This window comes from Musa acuminata, chromosome BXJ3-4 (assembly GCF_036884655.1).
Source record: "Musa acuminata AAA Group cultivar baxijiao chromosome BXJ3-4, Cavendish_Baxijiao_AAA, whole genome shotgun sequence".
Taxonomy (NCBI): domain Eukaryota; kingdom Viridiplantae; phylum Streptophyta; class Magnoliopsida; order Zingiberales; family Musaceae; genus Musa; species Musa acuminata.
Window position 1 is genome coordinate 27,584,844 of NC_088352.1, and position 15,762 is coordinate 27,600,605.

At 37.7% G+C, this 15,762-nt stretch overlaps 2 protein-coding genes and 1 non-coding gene across 3 annotated transcripts; 2 read left to right on the forward strand and 1 right to left on the reverse strand.

Moving 5' to 3' along the window:
• Window positions 1–83: 83 nt before the first annotated feature.
• LOC135637060 (UPF0496 protein 1-like) lies at window positions 84–2,001 on the reverse strand. Its single transcript, XM_065149417.1, has 2 exons — window positions 1,715–2,001; window positions 84–1,470 (listed from the first exon to the last, which is right to left on the reverse strand). The coding sequence occupies exon 2, from the start codon at window positions 1,455–1,457 to the stop codon at window positions 300–302; it is 1,158 nt and encodes a 385-aa protein (XP_065005489.1). The 5' UTR covers window positions 1,458–1,470; window positions 1,715–2,001; the 3' UTR covers window positions 84–299.
• Window positions 2,002–6,252: 4,251 nt separating this feature from the next.
• Window positions 6,253–13,316, forward strand: LOC103981858 (UDP-rhamnose/UDP-galactose transporter 2). The gene is made up of 5 exons (XM_009398613.3): window positions 6,253–6,498; window positions 7,174–7,358; window positions 7,452–7,652; window positions 11,634–11,795; window positions 12,709–13,316. Exons 1-5 carry the CDS (start codon window positions 6,369–6,371, stop codon window positions 13,054–13,056), a joined length of 1,026 nt encoding a protein of 341 aa, XP_009396888.2. The 5' UTR covers window positions 6,253–6,368; the 3' UTR covers window positions 13,057–13,316.
• A 960-nt stretch (window positions 13,317–14,276) lies between these two features.
• On the forward strand, window positions 14,277–14,405 carry LOC135637380 (small nucleolar RNA snoR83). The gene has a single exon (XR_010496242.1). It is a non-coding gene; the product is annotated as a small nucleolar RNA snoR83 (small nucleolar RNA).
• The last annotated feature ends 1,357 nt before the right edge of the window (window positions 14,406–15,762 follow it).

The following is a 15,762-nucleotide window of genomic DNA, read 5'->3' on the forward strand; positions in this document are numbered from 1 at the left end:
GGTATATTCCAGTGAATGAGAACAGCAAAGCCAATTCATAGTCGATGAAAAGGCTGGCAGCTCCCAATATAGGATGTTAGATATCACCACGATACGCTCGGATAATGACATACATATCTAAAGCTAATACAACATAGTCATCAGGATTATTTGGTAAAAAGATTTTTATTATTAGATAATTATATCAGCTTCGTAGCTTCGGGTGGGTTGGTTGGTTCTCCTAGATCAAATGGTTGTGGATTGCAGCAATGGCAGAAGATACAGAGCTTTCACAATCACATACCAAGGTGTCTTCTTCTTTATTTTGGGTGTGGGTGTGGGTGTGGGTGCATCATGATCCTCTGCAAAACCACTGTCCTTGCCTTCCTGATATACCTGCTGCACTGATCGACTTGCTTCCCCAGATCCTCTATATTGTTCATGAAGAATTCCATTTGTTTCTTGATCTCCTCCACTGCAAACTTCACTGCCTCCTCATCCCTGAGGGCAAAATCTGCATTCTCCAGCACCGAATTGAAATGGATTTCCAGCTTATCGACCAGCAACCGCAGGGTATCCAAGTCTTTTAGAGCGACGCAGGTACCGATCTGCATCCAAGAAAGCAGCTCCTTCTCCTCCACTAAAGCATCTTGGTGTCGCTTTAGCAGTGAACCGACCCACTTGCCCAGCGAACCGATGGGAATTGCAGATGCCGCGGCCAAGGCAGCGGCAACAGGAGGTGCTGCTATGGCAGCTGCCACGATCGAGCATATAATGAATGCTGCGAGAGCTGCCACGAAGATCATGTTCGACACTTTCCTCCATGCTTTCACGGACTTCAGCTTCCTGTCGAGCTTCCTCTTTCTCAGCAGCAGCTTCTCGAGCATTGACCGCTGCATAGTGTAAACGGAGTGGAAGACCTGAGAGAACTCTTCGGTGAACGGATTACCAGCTGCCTTGAATTGCCTCAATTTCTTCAGGGTTTCAATGTACTTCGTCTTGTCATCTTCCCTGGATTCCGCTTCATCCTCCTCCTCGAAGCGCTGGAGAGCGAAGTGGATGATCAATTGGCTGTCGCGAGCATTCTTGAGGCACCTCTCTAGCTCGGTATAGTAGTCGAGGGTCTGGATGCTGCAGTTGAAGTAGTCATCGACGAGGTCGAAGAGCTCGGGGTTCTTCCAGATGTCCTTCTTGCATTCCAGCAGGAAACGGACCACCTCCTGGTTCGTCTCGAGGATGCCGTCGGTGATCTCCCTGAGAGTGTCGAAAGAGAGTGAGCCGATCTCGACGCCTTGGGCGAGCGTGTAGATGGCGTGGCTTGTGCGCTGCTGCACGGTGGCATCGAAGGACTGGAGGTCGGGGTAAAGGCGACACGCCTCCTCGTAGGAGCTCAGCTCCGCCGTGTACTGCTGAATTCCCGTCTGGGCAGCACTCGAGCGGGTTGCGCCGCCGCCGTTGACCTTGGGGTCCCGCCGCATACTGGGCCTCTTGCTGAGGTGACCACCCATCAAGGATTAACCAAACAACAAGGCTCAAAAGGAGAGATTTTTACAGATGAAATTACCCAAAATTCGAGAAAAGAATCCAATCCAATCCAATCTTATAGCAGAATAAAGGGAAAAATTACAGAAAAATATGAAAAAAAAAAGAAAAGAATATTCACAAGAAGAGTAACAAAAAAAAGGTAAATAGATGCTTGGAACTTTTTGGAGAGGGAATCAGAAGAAACACCAACCGAAATATGTAGGCTGCTTTTTAACGAGTTAGAAGATAGAAACTTTATGTATCTTAGTGAAGACAGAGCAATACAGGATGAGAGAGAGAGAGAGAGAGAGAGAGAAGATGTAAGGGGAACAAGAAGGGAAGGAGCTCAAAGGCGAATCATATATTACAGATAACAAAGAGGGGGAAGAGGAACGATGAAGGGCTTCGATCGAGGAGGGGAATCCAGAAGCGGAATTGGAGCCCCTCCTGGAAGAATTGTTGCCTGCTTTGCCAAGGAACCAAGTCAACGATGCAGTGGGCTCCACACAAGTGCAGGAGGTGCACGACGGCGAAACTACACAAAATTTAAAAGGAAAAAAGAAAAATAAATTACATCATTAATTCCTCATGCCCGTATGCCAAAGCTTCTAGAAGCCTCTAAGCTTCGCCATTCGATCCACTAGATCGGTTTGGACACGAGTCTAAATTAATTTTAATTTAAAGTAATTGATTCCAGACAATTTTGTTTTAATCTTTAAATTCCATCATTAGATAATGATGTAATTTAAAGTAAATTACATCATTATCTAGTGCGAGACAGGGATGATAATATGATCTTTTTTTGTCTTTTTTGTGGTAATGAAATTTCTTCCACCCACTTAAATGAGTCAATTTCGGTGACCTAAATAATAAGTACCGGTATTTTGACTTCGGAAGATGCCTTGTTGCTAAGAAACTCTTTGTAGCTTATTAGAAGACAAAATTGTCCTAGTTGAAAGTGGAATGATTCAGAGGTCAACTGTTCACGGCATGACTTAGACCATATATTTCTTTAACACGGTTTGAACCAGCTTGGAATTTGTTCAACCTAATCCATCCTCGAATTAAACTAAACTCGAGCTTAATTTAAATCAAATTTAGATTTGATCATTTATATTATTATTTAGGTTAGGTTGATGATTCGAATCAAATATTATTAAAATAATTAATTATTATTTATGTTCATTATATAGATTTTAAAACTAAGATTAAATATTATATTCATATTATTATATTCATATATTCATATTGTTATACAATATTGGGTTTGAGTAACAGAGAAAGCATCTGCACACTCAATTTGAAAGTGAAGCTTTTGATAACAAAAGGATTTCACCTTCGAACGACGATTACTATTTCGGACTGCTCTTATCATAATTTTTTTTATATTTTAATTGGATTTATTGTTCTTGTGCTTGTGTTCTAACTTGCTGAAGAGAAGATATTATGGATTTGTTTATTCTATGAGAAGAAAGAAAATTATCTGATAGGAAATAAGAATAATTATTGAAGAAATTTTATTGAAATAGTGAAAAAGCTTGAATAGAATATATTGAGGAAGAATTTCTCACGACAGAGAATTTTCCTCAATAGAATAAAAAGATTTTCTTATATAGTTAAAAAAATCTTATCTTCTATTATGCCCCCGATGGTGTATGCCCCCGATGGTGCTCTTGTCAAGGATACCAATCTTGGATTGATGCAAAGAATGGTTTACGAGCGAGAGGCTTCGTGAGTAGAGCAAGAGAAAATCGTTGCTGCTGTTGCGATTGTTGTTGCTGTGAGGGAACAAGCGTTCCTTTCTCATTTTCCTTAAGTTCGTCGATTGTTGGTAGATCAACGAAGACTATTAGATGAGGAAGATGAGGATTGGCCGCGGAGCCTCTTAGGAATTTGGCTGTAGCGGCATTGGTCACTAGCCGAAGGCAAGGGTGAAGCTGAAGCTTTTATTGAAGAAGTGAAAAAGCTTAAATATATTAACATGTCATTCTCCTATTTATACATATTATGAGGCCTTAACAGAATAGAAAGATTTCCTCGTATAGTTAGGGATCGATGCAAAGAATGATTTACGAGTGAGAGGCTTCATGAGTAGAACAATAGCAAATCGTTACTATTGCTACGATAGGAGCGACGTTGGTCGCTGGCCGAAGGCAAGAACGAAGCTTTGAGATTTATTAAAATAGTGAAAAAGCTTGAATACATTAATATGCCCCTCTCTTATTTATATATAGGAGGAAAGATTTTCTTCAATAGAATATAGAAATTTTCTCGTATAATTAGGTAAATCTCATCTCATTATTATCACTATAATAATGCGTTAGTGGACGGGTCAAAAGAGAGTATTTAATTTTCGGTGAAATAAAAGTATATTAGACTAATGACTAATTAATGAGAGCCTTCGGATATGGGTTAGACGAACGGAGGTAATGTTTCAGAAGATATTATTATTTCATGTGTTTTGACCCTTTAAACAAATGCATGTGAAGTAGAACAATATGTCATGCATCTCATCAATCAATGGTAGCTGGTACTCAATCTCTATCTTAATAATTGACTAATCCTATACCCACCACTGTTCTTTTGTTTTTTTTGTCATATGCTTCACATAATTTGGTGTCTCTTAGTGGTTTTCTTTAATTCTATGCAAAATGATGTGGTCCTTCTAATCCTTCACTATACATAAAGCTTATGGTCCAAGTGTTACCTACTATATCAGCCAGCCTCATTATTGGTCTGGGGTTCCGTAAGGGGTTTAAACAAGATGTTGAGCATTTGTCCAAAAAAACAAAAGAGAGAAAAATAAACATTTTACTAAACTAAGAATACTTTGAAGACACATGTGCTATATTAACATTAAGTGCAGATATAGTATTTTCCAACTAATATCTTTCATTTTTTTTAATTATTTTATGTTATTCATAATTTTTAATATATTTAATATTAATATTATTTAAATTAATTCTCTTATTAAAATAATATTATACTTCTCTCTTATAAAATAATAAAAGATGTTATACTCTCTCCATTAAAAATTATTTAGTCATCTAAATTATTATACTTCGATCAATAAAAAGATTAAGGTGATTTTTAAAAAACTATTCGGGAGGAAATAAAGAAAGCTTATTCTATCTTTTCATTGATTGAGTTATGATAATTGAAAGGATTATTTTTTTTTAATAGAGAGAGTGTAATATATTTTTTTTATTTTAAAATTATTTTATGATATTCATATTTTTTTTAATATATAAAATTATAAATAAAATTTTTATATTTAAAATAATTTGAATAAATATATAATAAAAAATAATTAAAAAATAAAGGATGTTATAGGATGAATATCTAAAAACCATGAAAAGGGAAAAAAAAAAGAATTTACCTTTTTTTAATACATGATGATCTCTAAGTCATTCTCATATAAAGCATTATCCTTCCTTAAGTCAAGAAAGAATTTACCTTTTCTGTATTACTATATTAATTGTTTGATCTCCTCTTTCTTATTAAATCCATCTATCCTCGAATATTTTCATCCGGATGACATAAAATTTATATGCAAGATTCTTTAATCTCGTCACGTTCAAATCTATAAATCATGATTATATTAATAACAATATCATAATTTTTCATTCGGCGCAAAAAAATGATAATATTCATAAAATAGAAATTTGAATTATGACGTATCGTCGTATAGAGTTCACTAATCACCGTCCGACTAATAATAATAATAATTATTATTTTTGCCTAAAAAATGATTAATGATTTCAGAAAGAAGAAATCCTTCTGTCTTCTTCGGTAAACCGGTTAGCAGCAGCCATCGTTGACGTCGCACTCTCGAATAGATGATGATACATCTGATCCCACACACTGCACTGACTCTTCAACGCCTCCGTTTTTGGTCGTTTCCCAGTAAAATAGAAAAAGACATCCTCGTCTCGTTTAACATAATGAAAAGAGATCAAAACATTAAAACTAAAGTCCTCTACTATATGAATATTATTATTACGGATCTCAAAGCAAGCTGCGACGGTTCTCCCACAAGGAATAAGGCAACCGACGGCGAAGATTGGCATTATGACGTCAAAAGAAGGATAGATATTATGATATTGCTCGATTTTGTATTAATTACTATACAGTAGAAATAACAATTTATCATATTTCACTCGTCAAATAAAAAATCGATCTCTGAAATTATTAAGACGATGCCGCATGCTATAGACATTTGTTCCTTTTTTTTGTACATCATTTAAATACATCATATATATATATATATATATATATATATATATATAATTCATAAAACATCCATCCTTCAACTTGATGAGACAGACTTCCAGGTGTCGGTGAGTTGACATCAGCTGTGTAACGGCTGACAGGGTTCGACGTCACTCCGAACGACGTTCCGCGTGAGCCGGCTCACGGTTTAGGTGTGCGAAGCCAGACAGGGACAGTATGACCAATGAGAAAAAAAAGGTGAATTTTCCCTTTTTTACAAAATGATAAATAATAAGAGCAGGGATTTTGATTTTTAAGACTTCAAGTATTAGCAATCATGATCGTTGGTAAAGAAGCCTGAACCCTGACCAGAATAAGACAGCAAATCTCCCACTTCCACTCCCCTATGAAATCTCCCTTGTTCTTACTAGACGTGCGTTGGCTGCGACCTTCCAACGACGATTCGTGTTTCCTTGGATCTATGATTTAAGATACGAGTGGAGGGGAGGGTCCTCCGTAATATTACGTCTTGTTTCTTACCCTTTCCTCTCTATAACAACGGAAAATTCTTGAGAAGCTCAAGTGTTCACCGTGTCGCTTTGCCTTCGCTTTCTTGTCGTCCTCCTCTCTGGGAGGGGAATCGGGGGTTAGCGATGGACGCGGAGAAGAAGAAGCCGATGGTGTCGGATGCAGGGGCGTGGGCGATGAACGTGGTCAGCGCCGTCGGCCTTATCATGACCAACAAGCAGCTCATGTCTAACACTGGCTACGGATTCTCCTTCGGTACTCCCTTTCTCCGGCTCTGCTCACCTACCTCTCCTCGTCCGTTCTCCCCGCGGGGAATTGGAACTCTTTAAGTGCTGCGATTTCGATCTTTGTGTCAAAAGAAGAAAGGAAGTTGTTCTGTTGATGGGTTTTTGGGGAAAAGAGCGGACAAATTTGAGTACTGGAGATATAAACATGAGCTTGCGTCGTGTTGGAATTGAAATTGAAGTATAAAGATTTGATATTTGACTCAGAAATGAAAAACATCGAACCTATTATGGTTGTTTTCTGTTTAAAATTTGGAATTTTGGGTCGTCGAATATCCTAGTGAGCTATTAGCCGGATTTGGTGAGTTGAATTTACTTCAGACGTACGCCATTCTTCAGATTTAATTATTGACAGTCGGAAAGTGAATGATGTTAAAATTATTGTGAAATTTACTTCAGTGAAGCGTCTACTGGTAGGTTTTAGTGTTTAGAAAATTTTAGATTATTGTGGTTTTGTAATACTACCGTGGTATGAGTGCTTGATATAGTAAAGTGACATGGTAAATCAAGTCTTTGTTCCTCTGAAGGTGGAAACTAAGAGTTCAACTCACCATTTTGAAAAGCCCCATCATTTTGCACCATTTGGTATTAAGTTCCTGATGTTATTTCTTAATTGAGTATACTTATGAAAACTAAAATTCTGCAGCGACGACACTAACTGGGTTCCACTTTACCATGACGGCCCTCGTTGGTTGGATTTCAAATGCAACTGGTTTATCAGTCTCCAAGCATGTTCCTCTTTGGGAGCTCTTATGGTTCTCCATTGTTGCTAATATGTCAATCACCGGGATGAATCTTAGCCTCATGTTGAACTCAGTTGGATTTTATCAGGTCCATTGTTTTATGGTTGGAAAAAAAAAAGCAATTATTTATGGTTCCTGATATGTAAGTGTCTCAGATCGAACTTTCTTGTGAAAAATGCAGATATCCAAGTTGAGCATAATACCAGTTGTTTGCTTGATGGAATATTTCTTGCATAGTAAACATTACTCGTCTAGGGTGATAATGGCTGTTACAGCTGTGGCTGTGGGTGTCGGTATCTGCACTGTTACCGATGTCGAGATAAAAAATAAGGGCTTACTTTGTGCATGCGTAGCGGTATTCTGCACATCCTTGCAGCAAATAGTGAGCATCTTAACTTTTCTTTTGGAATAAGTCATATGATTCTTTTTTCATTTTATATTTCTAAAATCATCTAAGATTGGATAGCCAAATTCCTAACTAATTTATTCTTGAAAACCTGCTTGTCATGAAGTTACTTCACATGGTTTATTTCCCCAAGCGAACCAATTTCCAGTGCCATTTATGTATATACACCAACTTCTGTTTTATCCAACTTGATGATTACTGCAGAAGATGCTTTTTATTATCTATGGATTCTGATTTTAGATGTAACAGAATCTTGTAGCATGTCTTACTCAGTTAATAGAATCCTATATGGTCTCTTTATCGGTTGAAAGGCTCCACACACTAACCCTTATGTTGTTTAGGTCACATCATGTTTTAAGTCTTATATTCCAGGGATAAGTCGATTGTTTTCCTCGTCACTAATATGTTTGCATGCTGATTATTTGGGTGTGCACTCTTAAAGAGTCCTATTTGGACCATAGTATTAGTAAATCACTTTTTTGTTTAAGAAGAAACTGTGCTATTGCTTGGGCACTCCTGGTAATTTTCGTGGGACAAATAAAGAGACATCATGACTTCTAAACCTCCTATTTCTCTTTCTTCTGTTTTTTCCTGATATTTTCATTTCTTCTACTTTATTTCTCACTGGTTATAGCTTTTACTTTCCTTCCTCTATTTCCTGTTGTTGCAGCAGACCTACAGCATTATGCCTCTGTTCTCTGGTCAAGTAGTTGTACTACTATTTTCGTTTTTAATAGTTGTCTAGTTGTTTACCTGTTGCAAACAAAATGAAAAATCCTTTTTTCATTCTGATTTCTCTAATTTGTGGTCACCAAGATGTTATATTATGGGTCACCTGTATATATTTTCTTCTTTTGACATGTATAAAACTTTGCATACACACTTTGAAATTACAAATATGTTAGATTCTTTCACAGTATGTCAATTTATATGCAAATGTTCTCATTTTCTGCGCATAAGCATACTTTTAACTGGAACTAATTGAGGGCTAGGTTTTACTTCAAAAAATGACTATGCTATCCCTTCTGTTGCTTCTTTTTTTTAATTATTATTCCTTCCTCATTATGTCTTTTATAAGCTACACATTTTTACATGAACTGTATATAAAAGATGGCATTCATTGCTCCGATCATAAAATGACATGAACCTCATTAGTTTAGCTTGTTTCTGATCTTGCTCTCATTGGCAATCTCTTTGATAGAAAATAGCGGTGGGTATTATCTATCAGATTCCAAAATACTTCAGTATACCAACTATGCTGTATCTGTCTAATAGCATGCTCGTATACTAGTGTATAGACCATACCAATCATTTCCTTCATATTAAACTTTTGCTAATCTAACTTGATGGATTATAGCCTAGGAGAAGCTATAAATACTATTTTGAGTCAATGAATTAGGGAACTAGGGACTCAACTAATATTACAAACCTCTAATACGGGTGAAATATTTATGATCTATATTGCTGCTCATGTATGAGCTCCTCCTAGTAGAGGAATTAGTTCTGAAGCAACCACTTAAACGAGCTAAATATCTGCAGTTGGGTATGTCTAACTGACCTACAAGGTGCTAGTTGGTCTTGTTTGAGGGTACAATTTTCAGGGGTTAATGGGTTTAATGTTAGGATCGAGAGGGGGTGAATTAGTGCAGCGGAAATCTTTCAGCGATTAAAAATGAAAGCTGCGTTCGTTCAATAAAAACGATTTCGATGTAAAAGCCGATTCTAAGATAACTTAAGATTAAGCGCAGTTTACGTCTAAACGCAGTTTGCGTCTAAACGCAGTTTGCGTCTAAACGCAGTTTTCGTCTAAACTCAGTTTACGTCTAAACTTAGTTTACGTCTAAACGCAGTTTGCGTCTAAACGCAGTTTTACGTCCAAACTCAGTTTACGTCTAAACGCAGTTTGCGTCTAAACGCAGTTTTACGTCTAAACGTAATTTGCGTCTAAACGCAGTTTTACGTCAGAACGTAGTTTACGTCTAAACACAGTTTTACGTCTAAACGTAGTTTATGTCTAAACGCAGTTTTATGTCTAAACGCAGTTTTGCGTCTAAACGCAGTTTTACGTCTAAACGTAGTTTACGTCTAAAAGCAGATTCTGAACTTTGAGAAGCGTTTTATGAATGCGCAGAAAGCAGTTTGCAGTTATAAATGAAATCAAAACGTAAACGTAAACTGCAATGTAATGATCGTACGAAAAACGTCGATTTACGTCTGAATGCAGATTCGGAAAGATCAGAACTTAGAGACTCGTTCGTAAAAGCGCAGAGGGCAGTAGCTATGTAGGAGGTTTGCAGTAATGATAAAGTGCTCAAAGTAAAAGCAAACCAGAGATTTAGAGTAGTTCGGTCAGTCTTGACCTACTCCACTTTTGGCTTCCTCCACCGACGAGGTCACCGACGTCAACTAGAGGCCTTCCTTCAATAGGCGAAGGCCAACTGCCCTTTTACAGTTTCACTCCTTTTGACGGGCTCAGGAGACAACCCTTACAGAACCTTTCTCTCTTCTCTTTACAACTCAAAACTTGAAGAACAGAGGGAGGAGAACTTTAGGCCTTAACCACAATTTTGAGCTCTAAGAATCACAGAAAAGATCAAGATTTCGGTGTCTATCTATATGCTTTCTGTGCTGAATGGGTGGGGTATTTATAGGCCCCAACCCAGTTCAAATTTGGAGCTCAAAACGATCAAATTCCGGGATCAGGCGGTTGCACCGCCTGGCAGAGCTCGGAGACTGAGCCCAGGCGGTTGCACCTCTCTGTCAGGGGCGGTTGCACCGCCTGAGTCTGGCTCGGTGACTGAGCCCCAGGCGGTGCCACCTCCTGACTGAGGCGGTTGCACCTCTCCTGCCAGAGCTCGAAGACTAAGCTTAGGCGGTGCTACCTCTGTCAGGGGAGGTTGCACCGCCCAGTCTCGCTCGGAGACTGAGCCCAGGCGGTGCCACCTCCTGGCTGGGGCGGTTGCACCGCCCAGTCTCCCTGGGAGACTTAGCCCAGGCGGTGCTACCTCCTGGCTTGGGCGGTTGCACCTCCTAGTGCAATCAGGGTCCGAATGGGTAGCTCCATTCGGCCCAATTTCGGTTTTTCAGGGCCCAATTGTCCCAAGATTAAGCTAATGGGATCACCTCCCATTTCCAACTTAATCAACGTGCTAACTACGATTAATTCTAAGACAATTCTTGCAGCTTTGCTTCGGTGCGTCAATCGCTTCTTCCGGCGAGTTTCCGACGAACTTCCGTCGATCATCCGATGAACCCTCGGTGATGCTCCTGCGGACTTCCGGCAAACTCCTGGACTTGCGACGATCCACTTGGCGAGTTCCGACGAGCTTCGCTTGGCAAGCTCCCGGACTTCTCGGATCCGTTCCCGCAGAACCTCCGACGACTGTCCGGACTTCCGTCGAACTCTCGAACTCCCAACGTGATCATTGACTTGACTCCGGCGCAACTCCTGCTGCTTGTCTAACTTTTATCATAGTTAATCCTGCACACTTATCTCAACACATAGATTAGACAACAAATGACAATTGACTTCATCATCAAAATCCGAGATTCAACATTTAATACTAGGTAGACTAAGCGATATTTGGATAAGTTTTAATGCAGTAGAAGAGGGTTTGGGTTGTTTAAAATATAGGTCTTGGTGGCAGCATATACAGAAGGTAGTAAGCATTTCACAATGCATACATTATAATGTTCCAACTAGACCGCACACTACGGCAACATATATCATGCGGACAGATGTGCAGCTGTTATGGTAGTTATGTAGACTCAATTAGTAAGAAGGCTGAGCTGCCTAATATTCTTTAACTTTCTTCTTTGCCTGAGAATTTGTTGTCGGCTATATTTCATTTGTTGTTCTTAAATGATTGATTAATGCTTTAATTTGTGGTTTAACAATTATTAGAAACCCCCATTGTGCTGTTGGTAGATGAATTAATGTTGCTTTTATTATTTCAGACGATCGGGTCTCTTCAGAAAAAGTACGACATTGGTTCGTTTGAACTTCTAAGCAAAACTGCACCAATCCAGGCCATCTCTCTTCTTCTATTCGGCCCGTTCGCAGACTACTATCTAAATGGTCATTCACTCTTAACTTACCATTACTCTATGGGAGCAACTGTAAGTTATAAAACCTTTAAATACATTTTATAGCAAAGTTGGTTAAATTTGTTTCTTGCTATGAACTTTACATTTCAGGTGGTGATTGCAATAGGTCAGTTTGAGCCATATCCAATTCATAGAGTTGGTTCAGATTAATAACATCTGAACATGAGTCTGAAATAACCTCAGTTTTTTTCTTAGGTTTGCTAAAATTATGTTTCATATATTCAATCGTAGCATCATGTAATCTAAAATCTTTAGCTTCTAAAATTTGTTTTCAGAATTCAAAATGTAGAGTTAATTTTAGTTGACCTCTCATCAATCAATATAGTATTGTCAGCAAACAACAACATACCATGAAGATATGGCTAGTAGGTTCTTTTATTATCGATGTAAAAAATGTAAGAAGTTAAAGCGGATCCTTGAAGTGACTATCTAATTCTAGGAAAATGGTTAGATGCACCTCTTACAGTCCTAAAATTAGTGACTATCATATATATCTTTTATCACGTCAAGATAATTCTTGCTATCTATCTTTTATTGGGGAGCTGATGCTTCCTCTTTTTTGTACTCAGTTTTTTTGGATAACCCTCCAATGAGAGGTTAATGAAATGTCATATTTCAAAAGAAAAAGAGATAATTCTTAGATACTATTTTTTTCTAAAACAAATCATAATAGATCTCTAGGAACTCTATTATAGGATTTTTTTGAAATCGATGAAAGTAAATAGCTTCGTGATGTTACTACATACAGCTAATACAAGCTTTGATGAGGCTATGAGAATTCTTCTCTTCCGACAGGATTTACAAATTTGGAAGGCAGTTATAGATTGTATTTAAATGGAATGTGCATGTGTTTTTTTCCATTTAGCTCCATCTAAGTAATTTTCTACTTTTCCTGATAAAAGTGTTTGGCTTTACCATTCTGCAGTCATTCATACTTCTCTCCTGTATCCTTGCGGTCTTCTGCAATACGAGCCAATACCTCTGCATCGGCCGGTTCTCTGCCACATCATTCCAAGTCTTGGGTCACATGAAAACAGTGTGTGTACTAGTTTTGGGATGGCTACTGTTTGATTCAGCTTTGACCCTGAAGAACATACTGGGGATGTTGCTTGCGGTGGTCGGCATGGTGGTTTACAGTTGGGCCGTGGAACATGAGAAGAAGGCGAAAATATGTCCAGACATCAGGGTAGATAGCGAGTTGGATGGGGAGGACGATATGCTTTTGGAGAAAGACAACGGTGTTGCTAAGCCTGATATCGAGCTTGCACGATGAGAGAGAGCTAACCCGGATTACTATTATCTGATCCGTTATTATTCTTATGCAGATTTTATTTATTTGTTTTTCAGTTCTTGATCTTTGATTGATAACATTGTCGTCTGGATGTGGGGGAGAGGGGGGGGTCTTCTCTTCCCAGTTCGTTTCAGATAATGTGGAGTGAGTTTAATGCTGCAGTGGTAAGGGTTTATTACGGTGCTGTGATGGTAAAATTGTTGTCAGGAAAATGGGTTTCTCTTTCAAGTTGGCTTTATGTATCGACTTGATTCCCTCAGCATATTTGAAGCCCTTTTTTTATGTTTTGGTCAGAAAATAGTCTTATAAAAAAAGAAAAAAAAAGAAAAGGGCTTATCCAGTGCTTCCGTTAGTTATAATACAACAGGGTTCGGAGAGAATCAATCGATGTTCAAGAAGACGGTGAACAAGAGATATGATTTACGTCGCACAGTTCAAATGAATAATTACCTTAATTCATGGGTTTTGTACAAGTAAATATTTCAATTGATTGTTGTCGGACCAACATATATATATATATATATAAGTGGGTCCCATGAGTTCTGCCCATGGGATTGGCACGAACCACAGGACCCCGAAAATTTTAGGGCTAAAAAAAAACATGGATTACTTCTTGCTTCGCCATCAGAGCCGTCCATCACACGCAGATGGCCCATGATTGACATACCTCTTCGCTATATATATATGGGGCGTGCCAGCAACCAGTGGGTTAGGGTTGCTAGTTTTCCCGTTTAGCCCGATTTCTTCTCTCTCTCTCTTTCTCTCCCTCTCACGGCCGCTGTTCGATTAGGGTTGCTACCTTTCCTTCGCAGCCTGATTTCTTCTTCGATTCTCTCTCTCGATTGGAGATTAGATCCACACGCACAGAAGAGAGGCGGCCTTCATTAATCCCAGATAAGCTTGATCTTGATGCTTCTCTCTCTCTCTCGATCGATCGATCGATTAGAGATTAGATCCACACACGCACAGAAGAGAGGCGGCCTTCATTAATCCCAGGGAAGCTTGATTTTGGTGCTTATCTCTCTCTCTCTCGATTAGAGATTAGATCCACACACACGCACAGAAGAGAGGCGGACTTCATTAATCCCAGAGAAGCTTGATTTTGGTGCTTATCTCTCTCTCTCTCTCTCTCTCTCTCTCTCTCTCGATTAGAGATTAGAGATTAGATCCACAAACGCACAGAAGAGAGGCGGCCTTCATTAATCCCAGATAAGCTTGATTTTGGTGCTTATCTGATTCATAGGAGGCCAATACCAACCACCGGCAGTTTCGCTGATAGCGCATTCTCTATCTTTCGTGAAGGCGTTTCATTAGTAGCTCGCCGTACATGATTTGTAGTGTTGTGTCCTCCAGCGTTCTCTAGAAACTGCTCTTATTCTTCGTCTTCGTTTTTTCGGGGTGGGGGGCGTTTTGTTCGATAGATTTAGTCTAAAATCTGCAATTTATTCTCCTCTTTCTTTGGGGTTTGAGATCGTTAAGATGAGCTTTTTGATCTTCGTATCCGTTATCCTGTTATTTTCATTTGTGATCGAAAGTGGGGCGGGTGAGTAAAGAGCAACATTTTGGTGACCGGGATAGGTGCGATAGACAGAACCCAAAGGGTAGGGATAGGGATAGGGATGCTGCTGATTTGTGCAGGTTCTGTGATTCAATGTAATTTAGTTAATTTTCGAGAATCTGGTCTATAGTTAAATTAGAGGTTAAAAGTCTGAGTGCTTTTTTCTTTATCTTTAAAAACATTAATAGTAATTTTTTTATAAATTTAAAATTTTAATTTAATAATATATTATGATACTAGTAGTTATTATAGATATTAAATTATTATTTCTAAAAAATAAATGGTAAAAAGGGGATTCGACCTTAAAATATTGTGATAAATGGTTATCAACCAAGTTAGTTAGGTAATACTTGTGATAATTTACTGGCTACGTTAGGTAATACTTTGAAGGCATATATATCAGAGGATTGTAAACAAAAAAAAATCAGTAGGACTCTTTATTATGCTGTTTCAAAATATAAAATTTAGAATGAACAAAATATTGAGTCGTTAGAAATAGTCTTCTAAAACTTATTTTATGTGAAAATCCTTCAAAACGAAAGTGAACAGTTCAAATAATAACATTTAAAAATGTTTTATCCAAAGTGATATTTGTATATTTTTTTTATTTTATCATTTTAAAAGTTATAAGTTTATACTTATGATAACATTTATTAAAATCGAAAAGATTCACATGATTTTTATTGCATCATTTCTAAATAATAAACATTTAACTAATTATCGTTTTAAGAAAAACATGAATAGTTGATAAGTGTCCAAGGAGAGATAGATTAGTGTAATAATTTTTTAAACGATTTTAAAATTCATTTCAGAAATCAATATATTTTAAAAATTCGATTGATAAATTAAAATAATAAATAAAAAAATAAATTAAATTATAAATAAAAAATATATAAATAAAAAGTGAAAAATCGGATTTATAGTAGTTAGATCTTTTCGACCTATCTATTTTTAATTTCTCTTTCTTTTCGACAATCAATTTTCATTAACGAAAGATTAATTATTCATATTATAATTTTCTTTTTTTCTTTTTAAGGATGAAAAAAAAAAATTCTTCTTTTTAATTATCAGTTTTTATTACCTTTGCAACTCTGAGTCGTCGAGTCACCCATCTTTCGAGGGAATCCAAG